At 41.5% G+C, this 23,942-nt stretch overlaps 2 protein-coding genes and 1 long non-coding RNA gene across 8 annotated transcripts in view; 1 reads left to right on the top strand and 2 right to left on the bottom strand.

Annotated features, from left to right (window-relative positions):
* The window catches only part of LOC101159104, a 37,770-nt gene extending 27,091 nt beyond the window's left edge, over positions 1 to 10,679 (bottom strand). For 2 of the 5 annotated variants that reach the window (XR_002873550.1, XM_020704917.2), the window contains exon 1: positions 2,520 to 2,642. The gene's annotated coding sequence lies outside the window, so the exon portion shown is untranslated. Of the gene's footprint in view, positions 1 to 1,429; positions 2,392 to 2,519; positions 2,643 to 10,572 lie in introns of those variants that run through there. The other 3 variants (XM_020704921.2, XM_020704920.2, XM_004071056.3) reach the window with 3 other exon arrangements.
* On the top strand, positions 2,609 to 3,895 carry LOC105354456. 2 transcript variants are annotated; one of them, XR_002290588.2, is made up of 6 exons: positions 2,609 to 2,723; positions 2,834 to 3,045; positions 3,307 to 3,365; positions 3,440 to 3,499; positions 3,569 to 3,631; positions 3,729 to 3,895. It is a non-coding gene; the product is annotated as an uncharacterized LOC105354456 (long non-coding RNA). The 2 variants fall into 2 exon arrangements; XR_909072.3 differs by having other exon boundaries at positions 3,440 to 3,631.
* Positions 10,680 to 14,078: 3,399 nt separating the features above from the next.
* On the bottom strand, positions 14,079 to 17,432 carry LOC110015394. The gene is made up of 5 exons (XM_020704922.2): positions 16,720 to 17,432; positions 16,195 to 16,518; positions 15,768 to 15,917; positions 15,462 to 15,551; positions 14,079 to 15,321 (listed from the first exon to the last, which is right to left on the bottom strand). Exons 1-5 carry the CDS (start codon positions 16,778 to 16,780, stop codon positions 15,311 to 15,313), a joined length of 636 nt encoding a protein of 211 aa, XP_020560581.1. The 5' UTR covers positions 16,781 to 17,432; the 3' UTR covers positions 14,079 to 15,310.
* Positions 17,433 to 23,942: the final 6,510 nt, after the last annotated feature.

Here is a 23,942-nt window from a genome sequence, read left to right as displayed (position 1 = left end):
ACGTCACACACAAAGAAATTATTGCTAAACATGAAGCAGGAGTCCAGCTCTAAAAATAATGCTATTATAAAAGAGCAAAGAAAACGGAATTATTTGATTTGGTATGTCTTATTATTATTATTATTTCCAGGCTTTCTTTGTTTTGTTCTGCAGCATGTTCATATTTGTATAATTTTGACAAAATATATTTCTATGGAGAGCAAAATATTATAAGTTATTTAAAGTTTAACTTTAGTTACTCTGGATTAATGTTCCTGTTTTTATTCACATTTATGTTCAAAAAGTTCAGTTTAAAAGGTTTAAAAGTTTAGCTTTAGTGTGTTCAGTTAATGTTTATCTCCTTCTGCCCAAAACCTTAAGCGTGTTTTTAATTTAGGCCCCCTGTGTGACTGAGTTTGACCCCCATGTAATACGAGTCTAGAAAAAAAAAATGAAAGATAGCCAGGATATTGTCAAATTTTGTATGTGGGGGGGGGGGGGGGGGGTTACTCGCCCAGGGAGTAAGTTAGTGTAGAACCGCCACTGATGGTACTGACATGCCATTGTAGATTCATTCCAGGGTTTTTTTTTTTTCAATATACGGTTCTTAATAACGTTCTTAGTGTATTGTTTAATAGGAAAAACCGAGTTGAAATTATCCTGAGCCACAGAACGTTTTTTACTAGGAGTCATGGTGAAGTGCAAAGAACTGACGCTGATTCCAATACAAGCGAAACAATAGAACTGGTCGGGAAACATTCAGGATTCATTTCGCATTTCTAGAAAAAAGCGCACCCAACTGTTCAAAGCACAAGTGACATCTGAAGCGTGGTTCGACCAAACAAAGCATTTGGCGCGTCATAGGTCATCAACCACGTGATCTGCGCTAGTTGACACACTCCCCCAAAAATTGTGCTGAAACACTCTGTTCCTTGAAGGTGAACCGCGCGCCTAAGCGCCGTGTCAAACGGGCCATACCTAAAAAACAACAATTACTCAGATAAAGAAGGAGCATAACAAAGTTCACCATTTGACACACGATATAGAACATTGTCAAAGCACCAGATTTTTTTAAAGCAGGACAAATGCTTCGACAGTCTAAAAAAAGAGAATTCTAATTTCAGCCTGGAACGGACATTGCAGCGCCAGATACGAACTGCATCAGCTGGAGGCTCGCCACCGCTTTCTGCTTATGTGAATCACAAGTTTTGCTTCACCAACAATAAAATGAAGCAGTTGCCACTTTTCTTTGTCTTTCTGCTTGTACCCGGACCCATAGATAAAACAACAAATGGAAAAGATCACATTAAAGAGAGCAAACACAGACCTTAAAAGCTCTCACACTCACTAAAAACATGAAAAATCTTTTCTCTCTTAACACAAAATGGGCAGCAATCAGAAACAGTGGGGTTAAGAACAGAGATAAAAAAAGAGTTCGAAGCAACAGCACCATGTAAGATCCGCCACTGGAGGTCTCCAGTTCTCTTTCGTATGGGAGCCTTGTAAAGAACTCTCCAATGTGGTCCGTCCTCACCACCACTCACTTTGTCAGTCCACGCACTGGGAAAAGTGGTTCTGTAACTTAGCCTTGTTCAAAACCTTCACACAGTTTATATACAATGTCCTTCTTTCCCCACAGTGAAGAGTCAGACTGTTGGGATTGCAGGGACGAAGCAGCTGTCAGTATTTCCACCCAGATCAGAGCTCAGCAACACCTCCGGATAAAGTTTATCGCGGACGAGAGCAGTGGTTCCTGCCACAGAATTCATCCAGTTGTCCCCCTCTCCCTCGCACCCAGCCTGTCCCTCCAGCGGTCCAGGAGACGACGTGCCATCCTGGCGGACCGGAGACCCAGCGAGGAACACAAAGAGGAGACGTCCGATAGATCAGGTCCCGCTGCAATCACCAGCTGCTCCAGGGTCAGAACTCTAGACCTTCGAAGGGTTAACTGAAGTCCAGGGGCGGTGTCATTGCATATGTGCAACCGTGCCCCAAAGATCAAAGGCTCTTTTAAGAGCCAAAACAGAGGGAGAGTTCTTTCTTTTCACATTATTAAAAAGGTGCCAAGACTTAAAAACACCCTGATAAAATGGAGGCATCCCAGGTACATATAAAAATTTAGTGTCTAATAAAAACAAAGCATCATCCAGCCCCAAACCACTCACACGCCCTAAGATGCAGCCAGCCAGCTCCCTCCACATTAAACCCTTTGGCCCAGTCAAAAACCGTTGCAGGAACTGGATCCTGAAGGTGGCAGTTCTGCTGGCCAGGTGCACCAGGCTCTGTCCTTCTTCCTTCCTGGGAAGAAATAACACTCTCTGTGGCACCCAGTGTAGACTGTCCCAGAAGAAATTGACAAGCTTGGACTGAATCTGAGACAGTAACCCGGAAGGGGGGTCCAAACACATCAGCCTGTGCCAAAGCAGGGAAGCAACAAGGTTATTGACAGTTAAATATCTGTCATGGTGCCTATCAGACTCCTCCCCCTCCAGCTCTGCCAGCCATGCTCCTCCTAATCACCACCAGCTGACTTCACTCACCTCATCTGCCATGCTGTTTAAAAGGAGACCTCATCCTTCAGTTCAATGCCAGTTTGTTACCCCTTATGGTGACTAAGCCTGGTCTTCAGCTCTCATGCTCTTGCCTTGCTCTCAGCCTTGTATTAATCCTTGCTCTCTGCTACAGGATATTCATTATCTCACGAGTGACGTCAGTGCGCCCTGTCATTCTGCTGCGGGGTGCGGGTGTGTGTTCGTTCTTATCTCATCTCCCCATAAGCTGTTTGCATCGCTATTGCCAAGCAGCCATTTGCTGTGTGTGACTAATATGTAATTTGTGGTTCCTCTGTTTTCAGCTGTAACACCTCCAAAACGAGGAGGACCTTGACCCAACTCAAGATGAAACACAAAAACATTCTCCAACAAAGTAAAATATTTATATCAATATACCAACGCATAGAATTGGCTGAGGAGCTGGTACTATCCCTCAAAGGGTGACCTGTATTAAATGGGATTCCAGGGGGCACCTCATCAGACTCGGTCACAAACACAAGTGGCTTAGTCAAATGTAGGTATATCACATTATTAGTCATGACGAATTGATGATTTTACTGTGCATCAGTGTTAAGAACATCAAATATACACTCACCATTTAACAAACACATTTAGAAAGCATATTCCAGTCATTACTTCTATGTGTTATGCATTTTTATTGTATTTTTTTATTCAATATTACTGCATATGATGTATAATGTATACCTATTCTCTTTTATTAGGTGTTTGCTTGAGAATATGCATAGAGTATCAGACTGGTTTTATTGTATTGCAGATACCGGTGGTCAAGACATATTGATGGAGCCTCCTGTATCACCACAGTCTGTCGTAATTGTAAGTGATTCATGTCGTTAGATCCTTAGTTGTCTGTTTGGTAGATCAAGCACCTTTACATAATTACACTGCAGGATGAAGATGAAGAGACCGCATCTGCAGTGACAGATATTGACAGACCTAGACCCATCGAGGTATATGATGTCCCGCCACTCTTTTAATTTATGTCTTAAACAAGATGCATATTGTCATTGCAATTTCAGAGTATTGCTGGGAATGTTAATGAAGATTAGAGTCAATGCAGCTCCACCATGAATCTTGGCAGTGTAAGAACATTTCAAGAGATACAATATCTCATGTTAATATTTGCTTTGTATTGCAAATGTCAAATACCAATCATGTGGAATTACTTTGTTTTTGTAGTTGCCTGCCAAAGAGCTGTACAAGGTCTATCGCCAGCATAAAATTAGGAAATGTGACCTTGAAATAGAATTGCTGGAGCATCAGCTGAAGGTGAGACACATTTGTGAATATTTAATCTGTTATTTGTTGAACTGACTATTAAGCAATAAAGTCACTTTATTTCATTACAGCAAATAAAGAAATAAAACTATCAGCCTATAAGTCAGGTTTGTTTTGTTTTTGTTTTTTTATTGGATGTAATGTAGCTGCACGGTGGCGCAGTGGTTAGCGCTCTTACCTCACAGCAAGAAGGCCCCCGGTTCAAGTCCCGGCTGGGGGACATGAAAAAACACAACATCAATGGGGGACCTTTCTGTGTGGAGTTTGCATGTTCTCCCCATGCATGCGTGGGTTTTCTCCGGGATCTCCGGCTTCCTCCCACCAAAAACATGCTTCATAGGTTGATTGGCAACTCTAAATTGACCATAGGTATGACTGTGAGAGTGAAAGGATGTGTGATTGTGGATATTCTACCCTGCGACAGACTGGTGACCAGTCCAGGGCATCCCTTGCCTACGCCCAAGTGGCCGGGATAGGCTCCGGCAACCCCGTGACCCCGAAAGGGAATAAAACGGTTAAGAAGATGGATGAAAAAAGGATGTAATGTAGGCTGATCATGTCCCGTACCACCCTGCCATCTCTTTGGTCAGCAGGGTCCAATGAGGCATCCTCTGGGCCGTCTTCTTCAAGAGGTGGGGGGGGGGGCCCTCTCATGGTGGCGATGTTGTGCTGTACGGCACATGCAGCTATGATGTCACGTGCCCTCTCTGGTGTGACCCTGAGACCACGTAGGTACTGAAATTGAGCTTTCAGGATGCCTTGGTCATCTCCACCCTGGCCCGTGTTCTGCTGTGTGCCATGTTAAATTGTGCCTGTTGTCCAGGCAAAGGTTCAGGGCAGGGGGTCATCAGGAATGGCAGGCAAGGATACCCCCTGTCCCCCAGTAAGTAGCCATTGAAATGTCTTATAATGGCAGTTATATTGTATAATCTACATCACATTAAATGTATGACATTGGATAAGGAATGTAAAGCAATTTATACCCTGGTGGAATTTGGGACACAATTATGACTTTCTAAATATCCTAGCATCATGAACAGAACCGGGGCATTTGGCTTCTATGTTTGTGATAAGGTGGGTGGCATCACATATTACCTAGATCGTGGGGAACAGTAATCAGTATGATTTAAAGTATGATAGGAAATATTATACAACTGCCATATATTTTAACCTGCACATTGATGCTATGCATGGACTTCCTAACATCTCCTTCATTGAAGGAGATTTAATAGGAATGTGAGTTTCATCCATGCACCCAATCACATTTGGGAACCCTGAAATAGGAGGATATATAATTAGTAACATTGGAATGATTGTGACTAAAGACAGTATGGATATATTGATGAAGCAGTGTGTAACTGTGTCAAATAAAATTAGTGGACAAACCTGATATCCTCTGGAATTCCTCTTTAATGACCCTCAGTGGTTTATGGCCAGGGAACTGCACGAAATATCCCAGGAGGTGTTTGAGTGGCAGACATACTGTCTGAACAGCCCAACACACAGTTGCCTTTCCCACATGTTCTGCATCACCCACGCTGTATAAAAAACCCAGTCGCAAAAAAACGAAGGGCGATGCCTAAAAATTTTTCCAGTGCTCAGCACTGCTCCCCGATGTATTACATTCGATATGAACGGCTTCAAAAGATTTGTTAAATAAATTAAGGAGTCTCTTGAAAAACGATGACGCTCCAGTAAATCCTTTGGAAACGAAAAAACATGGATAAGTGGTCTTAACACCCTGTCACGGCGGAAAAGAGAGAATTATATTCGCTTCTTTGTCCACTATATGCTCTTCAAATGGACACGCCATGCTCCTTCCCCTCTCTGAAAACAAACTAACCTTCAACTAAACCTGCTCCAGACCAAGTTATGTTCAGAGCATCAGGGAGCTAAGCATACCCTGAAACATACCTCTGTTTTTGGAACTGAAAGCGGTGGTTGAACACTTATTTAGCCTCAAACTTACTGTGGTAACTGCCGTAAGCTGTTCTCTGGAATACCCCAATGATCTTCTGTTTCCTGACCCGGTGTCTGACTCTGTTTGCCTGCTGCCTGCCCCGACTCTGGCCTGGATCCTGACTACCCCCGTCTCTTCTCTAATGCTCTCATGCCCATTATTAACCGTTGCCTGCCTGACCCTGATTTAGCTTTTGTAGACTTTTAGCTAATAAACTCTCATGTCTAAGATATTTGTTCTCCAGCATGTGTGATGCTCACCTGTTTTTATTTTACTTGTTTTTCTTCCTTATTTGTTTGTTCCTTTGAGAATAAGCATCTCTTAAATAACTAAATCAAAATTTTAGTGTTTGCGCAGCTAATTAATTTTAAATAGAAGTGGGTGAAGTCTTGCTCACCTCCACTGGGAATGTTGTTGGGTGAAAGGAGTTCTTCTAACATGATTATGAACCTGAGAAGGAAGGGCAGGCATTTCGTGGAAAGTTACTGGTACAATTCTGCACCTTCAAAGCCAGTCTGTGTTTGAGCATCACTTTCACCCCATTCTCCCAGATGGTTTTATATGTGTTGTAGTGTGCAGACAAGAAAAAATAGGTGACAGTTGGCTAGTGTTAATTCACAATTTACTGAAAACCTTGGGAGTGAAGTACTGTAAAAAAGGCTAAGACAAGGCTGAGTAGGTTTGTAGGTCAAAAGGTAGGCAGAGCAGGGGGGTAGGTAGTCTGGCAATGAGTGGGAGAATGCGCTGGGTTTTATACTTTTGGACTACTGAGTCTTACGGTGGCCCAGAAGGGTCACAACACATTAACTTTACACACAACACATTAACTTAACACACAACACATTAACTCACAACACAACACATTAACTCACAACACAACACATTAACGCATGGCCCAGAAGGGTCACAACACAACACATTAACTTACCTCACAACACTTTAACTCACAACGGAAGTAAAGCTGCAATTGAAGTGCTTTTATTCTGAAATGTCCACCGGGCTGAGCGGCTAACTACCTAACAGAAGTTAATATCAAGGTGTTCTGTGGAGGGAGCATGTTATTGCTACAAGAGAAGCTAGCAGCAGTGTTGCCAGAAACTTTCTCTTTATTATGATTCTGCTTCCTCTGAACACACACAATATGAACGCACACTCCTCCCTCCCACCCCTCTCTGTCGCTGCACGCGCGCTTCTCTCCTTTCTTCCGCTCCCTCCCCTCACACATGCACATGCGGTCCCCAACACACACACACACGGGCGCGCGCGCGCACGCACGCACACACACACAATGAATGAAAGAAGGCCGGTCCGCTGAAGAAATATTCAATACTGTCCTCCTTTTATTAGATCAGGAGAAAGAAGTATACACAGCTTTTGTTGAGTTTTTCCCCCTACTGGACTGATTTAGCACCCGATCCGATGATTTTTCAAAATAAAAGATAGTTCAGACTAATATTAAAGGATTGATAAACACAGACACTGCTCCATGTAGCGATCAGACCATAACTTTAGCTGGTGGGTCATCCCACACGCAGCAGCAGTGTCAGGCTTTAAAGAACACAATTTTTAAGAGGCGGGGCGTTGCACCCCCCCATCAACAGGTTAGATGACAGAGCCCGTTAAGCGTCTCTGCCTGGTGCATTTACTGAGCTTCAGTACATAGAAGTTCACGGCCTAACGTAGTCCGCTATTATATATTCATGAGGGTGGAAAAAACGCAGAACCGACCCTAAAACCGCCCAAATTATGAAAACCTGGCCAAAGCCATTTTTACCCGCAAATTTAGAACCAAAACCGCCCAATCTGGCAACACTGCTGCTAGGTTCTCTTGTAGAAAAATCATGCTCCCTCCACAGATCACCTTGACATTACTTTCTGTTAGGTAGTTAGCCGCTCAGCCCAGTGGAAATTTCAGAATAAAAGCACTTCAATTGCTGCTTTACTTCCGTTGTGAGTTAATGTGTTGTGAGGTAAGTTAATGTGTTGTGTTGTGACCCTTCTGGGCTATGAGTTAATGTGTTGTGTTGTGAGTTAATGTGTTGTGTTGTGAGTTAATGTGTTGTGTTGTGAGTTAATGTGTTGTGTTGTGACTTATTGTGTTGTGTTGTGAGTTAATGTGTTGTGTTGTGAGTTAATGTGTTGTGTTGTGAGTTAATGTGTTGTGTTGTGAGTTAATGTGTTGTGTTGTGAGTTAATGTGTTGTGTTGTGAGTTATTGTGTTGTGAGTTAATGTGTTGTGTTGTGAGTTAATGTGTTGTGTTGTGAGTTATTGTGTTGTGTTGTGAGTTAATGTGTTGTGTGTTAAGTTAATGTGTTGTGTGTAGAGTTAATGTGTTGTGTGTAAAGTTAATGTGTTGTGTGTTAAGTTAATGTGTTGTGTGTAAAGTTAATGTGTTGTGTTGTGACCCTTCTGGGCCACCGTAGAGTCTTGGTGAGAAAACTTGTGTCAGGTGAGTAGGAGGAAGGACTAGTGGAGGAGATAAACCAGGAGGTAAGAAACAACATCCATCTCATGCATAAACACAGGGTGTGTAGGAAACCTGACACAGACTCCCCATATATGGAAGCAATTGTGTAGCATAAATAAAAAGAAAAGTCAAAACCAGAAAAGCTTTTTCTTTTTCAAAATGAAGCTGCATTTTTTGACTCAAAAATAAAATGAAAAAGCAATCCACCAAAATGCTTTTTCATTTCCTTCCCCAACACTGCTTATTCTGTCATTTAATTAAAATTAAAATTAAAATGGTATTTGACATTTCATTTTCAAAATGTTCTCTGCTAAATGTGTAGCAAAATTCATTTAGAAATGTCTAATTTGATAATTAAAATGGATTAAGAGAAATGCTTTTTAATTTTCAAAATGAAGCTGCTTTAAATTACTCAAAACTAAAATTAAAAAGCAATCCTTCAAAATGCTTTTTCCTTTTCAACTTCAACACAGATTTTTCTGTCACTTAATTTAAATGATAATGAAAATGTTATTTGACATTTCATTTTTAAGACGTTCTCTGGTAAATGTGTAGCATAATTCATTTAGAAATGTCTAATTTGACAATTAAAATGGATTAATAGAAATGCTTTTTAATTTTCAAAATGTAACTTCATCAAATGCCTCAAAATTAAAATGAAAAAGCAATACTTCAAAATGCTTTTTCATTTCTACTTTAAAACCGCTTATTCTGTGTCATAATTAAAACGAAAATGCAAAGAGGAGATTGCATTTGCATTTTCACATCCACCCTGCAAAATCTGTAGCAAAAGTCATTAACAGTGAGCATTAGCAGAGGGGAGGCGGGGCGATGACGTCACTGCTTTCTCCGTGTGTCCACCTGCTAAGAGACATAGACACACCAGGAGCAGACTGTGTTAGCGGCAGAGAAGACGGCTTTGAGTTGGTTGTGAACTTCTGATGAGTTTACACAGCTTCTCAGGACTACATAGCAGCATGTCCGCCTTTTGCGGTCCTCATTCAGACGCACCGCAGAGCGGAGCGTGAAGCTCCCGATCAGGATCGCTGAAGGCGGAAATGCTACTGCGATCTGAGAAACCAGCATATGAATTTGTGTTTCCAGTGGTGTCCAGAACAAAAATAAAGACTGATGTCATTCCAACATATTTACAAGTTTATTTGCAGCTTCGCGCTGAATTTGCTGTTTTATGACAGCTGGAGCCACATCAACAGATAACAGATTTCTCCATACTAAGCGCTTGCTGGTTGGACCACAACTCACTCAGCGCGAAGCTGCGGGAGACTATCTTCATAATGGCTTTTATCACACAGTTAAAATTATATTTAAGGGCCAGCTTGATCATATGTTTTTAAATCGGTGCGGTCAGACGACGCTGAAGTTGGGTTGCGATTCACAGCTTCTGATTCGCGAGGGAGCTAAACCTAAAGGAATATTCCGCTGCATTTTTCACATTAAGATCCAGGAATCCAGGTTTGAGTAGTCCAGCTCCAGCGGTTTGTGAACAGGATCCGGTTTTAGGTGATCTTAATGCTGTGAATCGCAAGCCAACTTCAGCGGCCGGACACACAGAGAAAGCAGTGACGTCATCGCCCCGCCTCCTCGCTGGAAATGCTTTTTCTAAATGAATATTGAGACCATGTTCCCAGGGTGGATTTGAAAATGCAAATGCAATCCCCTCTTTGCATTTTCGTTTTAATTATGACACAGAATGAGCGGTTTTAAGTATAAAATGAAAAAGCATTTTGAAATATTGCTATATTTTAGTTTTGGGTCATTTGATGCAGCTACATTTTGAAAATTAAAAGGCATTTCTGTTAATCCATTTTAATTGTCAAATTAGACATTTCTAAATGAAGTATGCTACACATTTACCAGATAACTTTTTGAAAATGAAATGTCAAATACCATTTTGATTATCATTTTAATTAAGTGACAGAATAAACAGTGTTGGGGAAGGAAATGAAAAAGCATTTTGGTGGATTGCTTTTTCATTTTATTTTTGAGTCAAAAAATGCAGCTTCATTTTGAAAATGAAAAAGCATTTCTGGTTTTGACTTTGCTTTCTATTTATGCTACAGAATCGCTTCCATACCCATAAAGTAACTAGTGATGGCTTGTAAAACAGGTAACTGGATCATAATTTCCATGTAAAGAGTCATTTTATGTTTGAGCAAAAACAGAGACTTAGTCTTTTGATTGACAGGTCAGAGTTGAACCCTCAGCTCTAAAACATTGTCACTGGGTTATTTCTGACAACCTTCATGTTCGTTTAGTGACTTCATCTTCAGACGAGACGATGACATCGACCACATACCTGTTTTAGAGAGATGATCTGTTGCAGCTGATGGTTTGGATGTAGACAGAACTGATTCTGTGGTTGTTGTGGATTCAGCTGCAGATGTTGTTGCAGAAGATGGTTTGGATGTTGGTTTAAGTGTTTTTCTAGTTGATCTGACATCATTTTCTGGAAGACGAGAAAGCAGAAGTTTGATGAAACAAATGTCATCTGATGTATGTGAGAAAATCTATAAAAATGTGTCATTTTCTATTGAAGACATTTTTAGCAAATTTTCTCACACAGCATCTGTTTATATTTGTCAATATGAATAATTTCATATTTAGATGTATAAACTAAAAAAGATCAAACAATAGAAGTCTTCATCATATCTGCATATCATTTGATGAGTTTTAGTCTCATATTCACAAACTTAAAGTTTCAAATATTAAAATTAAAACTTACTTTTTTAACATTCGGTCCAACCTGAAAATCTGTTTCCTGTTCTCCTGATGTGTTGAACTGTCTGCAGTTGTAAATTCCAGCATCTTCATCTGTGATCTTCTTTATCACCAGAGAACATTTCTCTGTAAGATTCAGTCTGTTTTCTGTCAGAGGTTGAAGCCAACAACAACCCACACTCTGGACAGAAATACATCAGTTTCCTGAGGTTAGTATTTCCTCCTTCAAGTCACTTAAGTTTTTTTTCTTTCTTCCTTGAATTTGTTCACAGGTTTGAACAACAAGCTTCTAAATCTATATTTTCAACAAACTATAAATGAGACTGAAGTGATTTCTGGATCTAAGTACATATGTACATGAATGTCTCTTAAAAAGTAGAAATGTGCTTTTGTGTAAATGAGGTTTTAGCAGCATCACATGATCGTGTGATCTAGACTTTGACTGTTTTTATCTCCCAGCGTTTACAGCTTAACAGTTTGAGATCCGGTCTCAAGGTCTTTTTGTCCAACGTACTTTTGGAGTTAAGGCTGTTGGTCCAGTGCACATTTATCTTTGTGTAAACACTTTAGTTTGAGGTATTTTCAACTGAAATTTCTTTAACTGACTGACATCGTTCCTCTTCTTTTCATCACTTACCTCCTACCCTTTGGCAATGTTTTCCACAAATTTCATATCGATTTTCACTGGATGTTACTCATCTCTATTTTTCTAGTAAACCTGACTCGTCTGTTCCCCTCATTTCTCTCTCCTCCTGACTGTCTGAAAGCAAAAACTGGTTCAACTTAAACTTTTTAAGGTCAATAGTGATGAAACTGAACTACTTCTTGTAGGTTATAAATCCACTCTCTCCATAGTTACTCTTTTCATTGACTCATCTTTCATCTCCCCCTCCCCACTCAACACCTAAGAGTTTAGGTGTCATCCTCAACAATTCATTGGTGTTTCATTCTGATATCAATAACATTTTCAGTCCTCCTATTTTCACTTAAGTAATATTAATGATCTTTGTCCCTCCCTCACTGTCCATTCTGCTTCTATTCTAGTTAACAGTCTGGTCACTTCACGTCTCGATAACTGTAATGCACTCCTCTGTAGTCTCCCTCAAAAAACTCTCATTAAACTCCAACTGGTCCAGAACTCAGCTGCCTGCATCATTTCCAGAACCTCGTCCTGCAGTCATATCAACATGTCAGATAAATGCATCAAGAGATTAAAGAAAAACACAATAAGAAACAAGTGTCTTATGCGCAAGGGAGGAAAGCAAGTGTGACGGAAGCTGTCCACCACCCTTCTCTTCTCAAAAAGTCTGCTTCTTCCCGTGCTCCTTTTATTAAGAATTCAAGTAGGAGGTTACAATTTCCAAACAAAGAGAAAAGTTCATTGGGGGGTGTCGTATAATGAACCATTTGGGAGGATTCTAAGTTCAAAGTATTCCTTATCCCTCATCCTAGATGGGGATGAAAAACAGATGAACAAACACACAAAGTTGTTTCTAAAACGGTAAAAAGGTCAATCTGAGTTAACATTTAAACATACATTTAACTAAATACATTTAAACAATGATAATAATAAAAACAATTTTCTTCACACAACACCATTCTCCAGCAGCTGCACTGACTTCCATTAGCCTCCAGAATCAAAATTAAATTCCTCCTTTACATCTTCGAGGGTTTCCATTACCTGGCTCCTCCTCATCTTTCCAACCTTCTCCACATGAATACTCCCTCTTATTCTCTCCAGTGATCTTCTTCTGTTTTGCTGTCTATCCCGCCAGCTGGTCTAGTTACCACAGAGAGCTGAGCCTTCAGGCGCTTGGCTCCCAAACTCTGGAATTCTCTCCCTCTTTGATTGATTTATTTTATTTTAAGCATCAAAGCAATAAAGAATGTACACAGATTTATCAAATTCATTACGGAAATTATTAAATGCATAGATTAAAAAAACAGAAAATAAAAAAAGCAAAAAAGACACTTAGATCACGTTTAAACTGCCACCGCAACGGCTCAGGTGGTAGAGCGGGTCGTCCAATGATCGAAGGGTTGACGGTTCGATCCCAGCTCCCCCAGCCAGCTGGCATTGTGTACTTGGGCAAGATACCTCACCCTCCCTGCCTCTGGCACAGCTCCACCGGTGTGTGAATGTGCAGGACTGTCCCGGTGATGGTCAGAGGCTCCTTAGGCGCAAACCACGCCTCTGTCTGTCTGCCACAGGGCGGCTGATGCCACATCAGCAGCTTACCATCATCAATTATGAATAAGGAGTGAATGAATAATGGTGCTTTGAGCACCAAGAAAAAGTGCAGATTATTATTACTTGCTTAGTTACATTTTGTGATCATTAACTAAAGTCAAGTCTCCCTCATGAACTCCTTAACTTTGTTTCTCTCTCATCTTTCAAATCCAAACTCATAACTAATCTGTTATATTCTACCTTTTCACTCCCAGTTCACTGTTTATTCTTCTGTCAGCTGGTTTTATTGACTTTTTCATGCTTTTGGTGATTTTATTGGCTGTTGCTTTTATGTACAATATCCTTGAGGTGCCGGTACCGGGCCGCGGGACACTTGGCAGCGGGCCGCGGGAAATTTTGGCACCGGGACGCACAGAAAGAAAAAATAATTTCCATTTTATTATTTTTTTCGAAAAAAACGTTTTATTTTGAAAAGTGACCGGATTCTCTCTGTTACATCCGTCACACTTAACGCACGTCAAAGTCGCAACACTAAACATCACGTGATACACACCTTGCGTTGCACCTCAAACCCCCCCCCGGTCCGCGGTAAACGTGCCATGCGTTGTACTGGTCCGCGGGGACAAAAAGGTTGGGGACCACTGCTTTAAAGGATCAATAAGCACAAAAGTTGAAAATAAAATCATACTGATCGAAAAATTAAATAAAAAAATCCACATTCTTCACTGTTTGAAATATTGTAACTCTCTCTGTACAGATTGAGATGATAATTTCTCTTTTTAATGTGAGTCAGAGATTTCTGACTAAAGACTTATTTCATGTTGAGTAAAAAACTTTAAACTTTATTAAATTAACATTAAAATATTCACAAAGAAAAGATGTTCCCATTTATTTTGAACAAATTCTCAATATATTGACTTAAGTGTCTTTAGAAAAGAAATGTTGAACATTTTTACCTCTGATGACATGTTACTCTTTTCAAATAATCCACATTCTGTAAATGAAACAGCAACAAATTATGAATAAATTCTCCTCCATATCAGACTAGTCAATTATTTGGAATAAATTTGTTTTATTATCACTGAACAGTATTGCAGAGCGAAGACTCTCACTACCAGTCAAATCAGCATTATCAAATATCTAGGTATTTATTTTTCCCCCAAATTATCAGAACTGGTGCAGCTAAACTACCCCATTACTGAAAAGCATACAGGACTATCTAGCCCACGGGTCAACCTGCCTCTGCCCCTCATGGGCAAGGTAACCACGGTTGAAATGAAAATTTTGCTAAAGTTAATGATCTGTTCTTGATGATCCCCACACAACCGCCATTAAAGTGGTTCAAAACATTAGACTCATCCATATCAAGCTTCTTATGGAACAATTAACCTGCTAAAATTAGTCTAAAAACTTTAAAATCTGCAAAAAGCTGTGGTGACTTAGTTTTATAAGACTGCTTCCAAAGTATTAATATAAACGCCACTTTAAAAGCCTGGTGAGAATTTCAAGTATCAAAATCCTCACTTTTACCATGCAAAATGACGCCCATCTGGAACAACCCAGACATCCATAAACAAAAAAATGTTACACTTCCCATCTTGGCAAGCAGGGGGTGTAGCATTACTAGAGCACTTAATTATTGATAGAAGATTCATAACACTCCACGAACTTCAAGAAAAACACGGAATAAATAACTTTTTGGAACATAAGCAACTTAAATCTATAATTACTAAAAAGTTTAAATACAAAGACAACGACCTAGAACTACCAGAACTAGTTAATTTTCAGTGATTACAACTCTCTCCAAAACATACAATCTCTTATGTAACCTAGATAATAACTGTCCCCTACTCCATCCCTGGTAGGGGGTGCCAGGCCCTCGGCAGTTACGAGTTCCTCGGGTGCTGGCTCTCCACGCAGGGATTACAAAATGGGTTTATTAAGACATACCTCTGCTGTGTCAGAAGACACATAACCCCATGTTGTTACAGTAAAATATGTTCAACACAAGAGGCCTTCAGCTCTCATCTGTTTGCTCAGCTGTTGGACAGGACAAGTTGACAAAAAAGCATGAGGTCATCAATGGAGTTAAAGAGAAGCAGGAAGGTCTTCAAAAACTTCTTCATCATTCTGCTCCTGAGAAAAACACAGAACTGATCACTCTGACGCTTTGTTCTACTTTAGAAGAACAGAATATGAACTCAGCTCATGTTTCATGGAAAAAGTCAGAATCAGTCATAGTCTGTGTCTGTAACAGTATGTGTTTCTGTTGTCACCTTGTGTTCTGGTCCATATGCAGACTGATGCAGTGATGACTGAGAGTGCTGCTAAACCCACAGGAACATAGATGATCCTCCACCAAACACCTTCAAGGAGAATCAAACCATTCAACACATTTTCTCAGTAAAATGGAACACAAACATCATCACCACTTTGATGCTGATGACACTTGACTTTTCTTTTTTTATCCTCCAGAGAACACGACTGTGTCAGCTCATGTTTCTGTCTATCCGACATCCGACAACCTTTTTATTTTTTTTGTGACTTCATCTTCAGACGATGCGATGACATCAACCACATACCTGCTTTAGAGAGATGATCTGTTGCAGCTGATGGTTTGGATGTAGACAGAACTGATTCTATGGTTGTTGTGGATTCAGCTGCAGATGTTGATGCAGAAGATGGTTTGGATGTTGGTTTAAGTGTTTTACTCTGTGATCTGACATCATTTTCTGAAAGACGAGAAAGCAGAAGTTTTATGAAACAAGTGTCATCTGATGTATGTGAGAAAATCTATAAAAATTTGTGATTTTCTATTGAAGAAATATTTAGCAAATTTTTGCTCACACAGCCTCTGATTAGATTTGTCAATATGAAAATACCATCATTTTTAGATATATAAACTAGAAAAGATCAAACAATAGAAGTCTTCATATTTATCTGCATTTCAGTTGATGTATGTTTCAGTCTCACAAACTTAAAGCTTCAAATATTAAAATCAAAACTTACTCTTTATAACATTCAGTGCAACCTGAAAACCTGTAACCTGTTTTCCTGATGTGCTGAACTGTCTGCAGGTGTATCTTCCAGCATCTTCATCTGTGATCTTCTTTATCACCAGAGAACATTTCTCTGTAAGACTCAGTCTGTCTGATTTAGATCCAACATCTTTGTGAATCTTCCTGTATTCAAACAGGGTAAATGTTCGTTTGGTTGAATTACTGTACAGCCAGGTGATCCAGTAACATCCATCATTGAAATCATTTCCATTTTCACATTTCAAAGTGACTTCATCTCCAACTCCAACAGTCTTCTGTCTGAATGTTTGAGCGTCTACAGTTTAGAGAAAGAGAGAAACACAAACATGTTGTGTTGATCCTTTTCATGAACATCTTAGACATTTAACATGCATGTTTAAAGAATACACGGAAGTCAATGTGGTTAGCAGCCTGCTGTCATTAGCATTAAGAACACAACAAGTCATGTTCCATGCTTTCAGAAAGGTCATGTTTGAATCTCTGTCATGTTTCTTACCTGTAAATGTGAGCATCCATGTCAGAAACAGAGGGAAGTGAAGTGATGTGAAGTCAAACATTGTTCTCTCCTCTGCTCTTCTCTGTCTCCTCTTCTCTCAGTCTTTTCTGTCAGAGGCTGAAGTCAACAACAACCCACAGTCTGGAGAGAAATACATCCATTTCCTGTGGTTAGTTTTTCTTCCACTATGTCACTTCAGAAGTTGTTTTATCAAGTACGCCCATCAAATATTTTTTTTTATTATTCTCCTAATTATAGCGTCATCAGTCTTCCTCTCCTCTTGTCTGCTATTGCATCCTCTTTCACAGTCATCACTTACATTTGTTCAGCTGTCTGTTTTTTTCCATTGATCTCTAGTTTTCAGACAGAAAGTTGTTTCTCTACAGATCTCCAGCCTTTTGTTTCTAATCCTGTTCTTGTTTCCTAATCCTGTTTGGACCCTGATCTGTCCAGGAGTCTTTCCTCTCTGTCTTCTCTCTGCATCACTGCTGGTCTTGTGAGAAAAACCCTGGTTCTGGATTGTGAGAACTGTTGGTGGATGAGGTCTTGGAACTTCATGATAGCTTCTGAATAAAATACCAAGTCAGCTGACTTGGGATTGTGACTTCAACCAAATGCAACAACAATCAGAGGACACAATACATGACGAGTTAGCTCTTTTTTTAATCCTCTCACCATGTTCTAGAAAATCTAATTTATTGATTGTTATTTGACCGTACACACTGCAAAAACTGACACTTAAGAAATAAAAAGACTTGTTTTGAGAAAATTGTCTTATTTTTTGTCTTGCAAGAAAAATAATCTTATCAAGAAAGTTTGTTAGCTGCAGAATATTCTTAGTTTAAGAAAGCATGTCTTAGACTGCAGTTCTTTTAGAAAATTTTAATTTTTGGTAAGATCATTTTTCGTTCCTCATTGGTAGTAGATTTGGTTTTCAAGAATCAAGAATTTCAAGATTTGGTTTTTGTTGCTTATTTAAAGAACATTTTTGATTAAATTCTAGAGCACTCACATTCTAACCAAAATAGGTTCTGCAGGCCAAATTTGGCCCGCCAAGTCTGCGGTGAAGTGTGAAGCAAGTGAAGTGTTTATGCAAAACTCCTTAACTTCCCATACATTGTCGATGGCAGGGGTGGACACATATTTGGGTAGAAGGGCCAGACCAGGAGCAGATACATGGAGTGAGAAAAAAATCACATTGAATCTGGTTGAAAACATTTGGATTGAAAATAATATTTTAAAACAGAGTATTTTGGAGTTTTTAGGTCAAAATTTGTTATCATTTTAGAGCCAATTCCACCAAAGGCTTGATGTACCTCATGTAAAACTTGGAGAAATGCTGCATTCATGTGGGATTTGACTGATAGAAGAATGAAAAACAACAAATCTTCAAATACAACCCAGTCTTGTTCTAAAATGTGTGGTAGCTACGTTTATCCACATGGAAGAACTCATGAGTTGTACAAAAACGACCCCTAAATTGTGAGGTGGAGACGTTTCATTTTCCTTTTCATTTTCAATGAGCCTTCTCAGGATCACATGACTTTCGAAGTTTTGCCTGCTCTGAAAAAAAATATTTGTGGAGGCTTGTTCATTTTTCGGTGGAACATCCCACAAAACAAGATATTTTGAGGACTAATTTTTATTTTGACAACATGTCTTGCGAGAAATATTCATAAAATTCATAAAATATCCATTTTGGACATACATTTTTTAGTTTAATTGTTTCATTCAAATTTTTCTCCAAAAGGCTCTGATATCGTAGAATTACGTTTCTTTTCATTCATATCTGCAGATGTGCATGTGGGTCATGTGACTTATATGTTTCTGGGTTTTTTTGTTGCAGAAAATGCCATAAACTATGATAGATTACAGATTAATTCTTATTTTTGATAACATTTCTAGCAGCATATATACCCTTTATTTTCACAATATCCATTCATTGCAGACATGCAATTCATAGTTTGTTTGATCGTTACGTTCAACTTTTCCTCAAAAGGATCTGAAAGCGTTTGATCTTTTTCATTTATATCTTCGGGCCTACGTGAGGTGACGTGACATGACTTTCTCTTTTTCCCTGTGGAGAATCTCGTAAAAAGGTACGTTGCGATTTATTAATTACTTTTATTTACATTTCTAGGGACCCGTGTATAGGTTTTCTTGTTCCGTGTTGCTGTTGCAGCGATCACTAGTGTAACAGGCTTTGATAGACATTTGACAACAAACTGTTGAGTTCAGGAACAGACCAAAGAGTTCTTTAAATTGATTTTGGGATTTATTTACTTAATATTCTTTTGCATTTTATTGTATTCACACTACGAGTTTAAAGGCGTGTCCAACATGTGTGATAATAAACTATAAATATTAAGATAAATTAGACAAACTTGCTTAAAATTATTTTAATGGAGTTTGTCACAATATTTGACAAATATATAAATACATATTTAATATATTGTGGCGACCTGGGGGATAGCCCAGCCTTCAGCCCCTAAGACTCATGGGAAGTGGGGAATCTTGGGTATAAAACCATGATTGTGGGGACTGTTAGCAGAAGTGACCTCCATGCTGTTTGGCTGTCTGTGGGCTGTTTGGCTGTTTGTGAGTGTGCCTCCCCCCTGAACCACCACCTTAACGTGTTGGGGGAGTTTGAGAGCTCTGGTGATCACACGAGCTAAGCTGTCTGGGGCTTAAGCCCCTGGTAGGGCCTCCCATTGCAAACAGGTCCTGGGTGACGAGCCAGACAAAGAGCAGTTCAGAAGCCTCTGATGAAAAGAAAGACCAAGAACCCGATTACGTCGCCCAGATTGGCGTCACCGGGGCCCCACTCTGGAACCAGGCCTGGGGTTGGGGCTCACAGGTGAGCGCCTGGTGACCGGGGCTGTTCCCACGTGCCCCGGTTGGGCTCAGCCCGAAGGAGCGTTGTGGGACCACTCTCCCATGGGCCCACCACCCAAAGGAGACATGGCTTTTAGGACATGGAACGTCACCTTTCTCGGAGGGAAGGAGCCTGAGCTGGTGTGAGAGGTTGAGAGATACCGTCTAGATATAGCAGCAGTTTGGAGCACCCGGCCTTCTTGGTGTCTCTCGAAGGGGGGTACTGGAAAGTGCCCCAGTGGGGGACTCCATTGTCCTCCTCGGGGACTTCAATGCACATGTGGGCAACGACAGTGGCACCTGGAGGTGCATGATTGGTAGTATTGGCCCCCTTGATTTGAACCCGAGTGGTGTTTTGTTATTGGACTTCTGTGCTCGTCATACCTTGTCCATGACGAAAAACATGTTGGAGCACAAGGGTGTCCATCAATACACCTGGCATCAGGACACCCTAGGCAGGAGGTCAATGATTGACTTTATGGTTGTTTCAGGTGATCTTCGGCCCTGTGTATTGGACACTCGGGTAAAGAGAGGGGCGAAGCTGTCCACCGATCACTACCTGGTGGTGTGTTGGATTCTCTGGCGGGGATGGAGGCCGGAAAGACTTGGAAGATCCAAACGCACTGTAAAGGTCTGGTCGGAACCTCTGGCTGAGCCCTCCGTTAGGGAAGTCTTTAACTCCCACATCCAGGAGGACTTTAAAAAGGTACAGAGGGATGTTGGGGACATTGAGTGGACCATGTTCTCCACTTCGTGATCCCTCATTCATGTGGGCACCCCTGAGGTTTCTTCGTTTTTTCTGGAATCCGTTTTTTTGGGGAGTTTTTCCTTACAACGAAGGGGGGTCTAGCCAGTATAGCCAGTATAGCTTAGTCAGTTTGTTAGTTCATTTTGGTATTTTCCTATTGAACTCTTTGTATTCGTGATCCTTTTGAGTTCATGTTTTACTTCGAAGCCCATCAAACGACTGTTGTTGTGATTTTGGGCTATACAAATAAAATTGAATTGAATTGAATTGAATTCCATTGTCTTTGCTGTTGCTCGGAGCAGTGGCCGCAAGGTCTCTGGTGCCTGTCGTGGCGGTAACCCTCGAACCCGGTGGTGGACACCGGACAATAGGGATGCCGTCAAGCTGAAGAAAGAGTCCTACCAGGTCTGGCTGGCTTGTGGGACTTCAGAAGCAGCTGATAGGTAATCTAAGCAGGCAGTTTAAGCAGGCTACGGCACTGACTGTTGCAGAGGCAAAAACTCGGTCCTGGGAGGAGTTCGGTGAGGCCATGGAGAAGGACTATCAGTTGGCCTCGAAAGACATCCTGGCAAACCATCCGGCGCCTCAGGAGGGGAGCAGTTCTCTACAGGCACCGTTTTCAGTGCAGGTGGGGAGCTGTTGACTTCGACAGTGCGGTTTCTGTCCTGGTCGCGGAACAGTGAACCAGCTCTACACCCTCTTTAGTGTGCTAGATGGATTGTGGTAGTTCGCTTATCCAGTCCATATGTGTTTTGTGGATTTGGTGAAGGCGTTCGACCGTGTCCCCCGTGGTATCCTGTGGAGGATGCTCTGGGAGTATGGGTCCAGGGAGCCTTATAGAGGGCTGTCCGGTCTCTGTATGACCAGAGTACGAGCTTGGTTCGCAGCCGGCAGTAAGTCAGACCTGTTCCCGGTCCATGTTGGACTCTGGCAGGGCTGTCCTTTATCACCGGTTCTGTTCATAGTTTTTATGGGCAAAATTTCTCTGCGCAGCCAGGGGCTGGAGGGGCTCTGGTTTGGGGACCACAGGATTTCCTCTCTGCTTTTGGCAGATGATGTTGTCCTGTTGGCTTAATCGAGCCAGGAGCTCCAGCATGCATTGGGGAGTGTGAAGCGGCTGGGATGAGGGTCAGCACCGCTAAAACTGAGGCCACGGTTCTCAACCGGAGAAAGGTAGTTTGCCATCTCTCGGTGGGTGGAGTGTCCCTGCCCCAGGTGAAGGAGTTTAAATACCCTGGGGTCTTGTTCATGAGTGAGGGAAGACCGGAGCGTGAGATTGACAGGCAGATCTGAGCGGCATCCGTAGTTATGCGGTCGCTGTATCGGTCCGTTGTGGTAAGGAGAGCTGAGCCAAAAAAACAAAGCTCTCAATTTACCGGTCGATCTTCCAATACTCACCTATGGTCATGAGCTATGGGTCATGACTGAAAGAACAAGGTCCTGTTTACAAGCGGGGGGGCTGTGCGCTCCTTTAGAGATAAGGTGAGAAGCACGGTCACCCGCGAAGAGCTCGGAGTAGAAATGCTTCTTCTCCACATCGAAAGGAGCCAGTTGAGGTGGCTCGGGCATCTATTCCTGATGCCTCCTAGACACCTCCCTGGAGAGGTGTTCCGGGCATGTCCCACTGGGCGGAGGCCCCAGAGAAGACCCAGGACACGCTGGAAAGACTACATCTCTCGGCTGGCCTGGGAACGCCTCTGGGTCCCCCCACAGGAGCTGGAGCAAGTGGCTGGGCATCTCTGCTCAGACTGCTGCCCCAAAGATCCGGTCCCGGAAAAGCGGAGGAAGATGGATGGATGGATGGATGGATGGATGGATGGATGGATGGATGGATGGATGGATGGATGGATGGACAGACGGACGGATGGGTGTGCGTTAAATAAATTGTCATTGATGCCGGAAAGGAGATAATTCTTCTCTGCTTACTTCTTCCTCTCCGAGACTGTCCGGAGTCGTGCGATGTATGGGGCACAGACAGCTCTCCAATGTAGCCAGTTTCCCTCTCGTTTCCCCTGCTATAGTGACTTTCTAGCTGGGTTTTTATATTGGTCTCAGAAGGGGGATCCTTAGTAAATGCTGCTACGACTGTGAAGCAAGAGGTGGCAAAGATTGAGCAACAAATACACGTCCTAGAGGAAACTCGGGACAAGAGAGGAGCAAGGGCAAAAATATCTCCCTGATGGTACAAGCTTTTGCCGCCATCTGCAGCCTGTGCCTGCGAGTCGAGGTTTCCACGCCAGTGATGAACTGTCCTGAGCAGTGCACAGCCCAGTCGAACTTCCGCGATGCAATGGCTTAACACCGCTGGAACCACACCTGGCTCAGGTCAACTCAGCGGCCGGCAATGAGGGCTGGAGTCCCAAGGAGAACTGTTACACACCTAGACCTGGCTTTGGAGGGCGCTAAACTCCAGCTACTGCTGGACCTCTCCTCTGCGGAGCTGCAAGACCTGTCGGCATTGACAGCAGCATTGAAGCAACGCTTTGGAGAGCAGGTTTCGACTAGGGGTGTGTATTGACAAGAGTCTGGCGATACAATACGTATCCCGATACACGCCCTGCGATACGATACGCATCCTGATATTTTACCGAAACATGTTTTCTTTCTGTTTTTTTAAATATGACTTTGAAAAAACTCAACCTGAATTTTAATGTCTTCCACTGTAATAAAATGGTCAAATTCAGTTTAATAATCACAATGTTAAGCACTGCAATTGTATCTCATATATAAGTTGCGTTTACCAAAGCAAATTCATAGTGCTTTTATTTTGGTAAGTTAAACTATAGAAAGGGAACAGTCAACATTGTCTGATTTAAAAAATATGCAAATTTTTTTTAGTGTAAGAAAAAAACAAAGAATGTAAGAAAAAACAAATAATGAATGAGCCTTAACCAATAAATTTCTATCGGGGATATAAAATGATACTTATTTTCAGCATTAATGTAACTTCTCCAGTGCTTTTAAACAGTTCAGGAGCCTGATTGGTACTTTAAAAATAAAAAGGGTGGGGGAGACACACTGATTCTTTACAGAAACAATAAAGTGCGATGATGAGGCAGCATGACAGAATGAAGGAAAGTTGCTTTAATGTGACAAAAAAGGGGCTTTGTTTACATATCTGCTCTGTTGCAACTTTGAACCCACGCTTCTCACACATGGAAGTAAACTGGTAATGCTGATCACTACAATGTCAGCCTTTTTCAGTGCGTTGTACACATCCCTCTGATCCATCAGGTCGCTAAACTAGAATTCAGTGCTTTAAGGTTATGCAGAATTTTAGCCCGCTTTGCTGATAGCATGTTAGCAGATGCTAAGCGAATTAGCCTATTAGCTGCTGCCGTGCTTCATTGTCAATCTTATTTATCTGAGCCGCTAAGAAGCACAGCAATCCACATTTTCATATCTTACTGGCAGCAACATGGCTCAGAGTTTCTGTTTGGTATCCATTCCAAGTAAAAACTAAATAGTTCATGTCTCATAACAACAGAACAAGCTGCCTCTGGCTGCAGTCTTCCTGTTGTCTTGTGTAGAGTAGAGCTGCTCTAAGAGGCTCCGTGTTCTCTGCTGCCAACTAGCGGTCGGAGGGTGAAGTGGACAACAA

The sequence above is a fragment of the Oryzias latipes genome, chromosome 7 (genome assembly GCF_002234675.1).
Source record: "Oryzias latipes chromosome 7, ASM223467v1".
NCBI classification, from domain to species: Eukaryota; Metazoa; Chordata; class Actinopteri; order Beloniformes; family Adrianichthyidae; genus Oryzias; species Oryzias latipes.
This window is presented reverse-complemented; position numbering and strand designations above follow the sequence as displayed.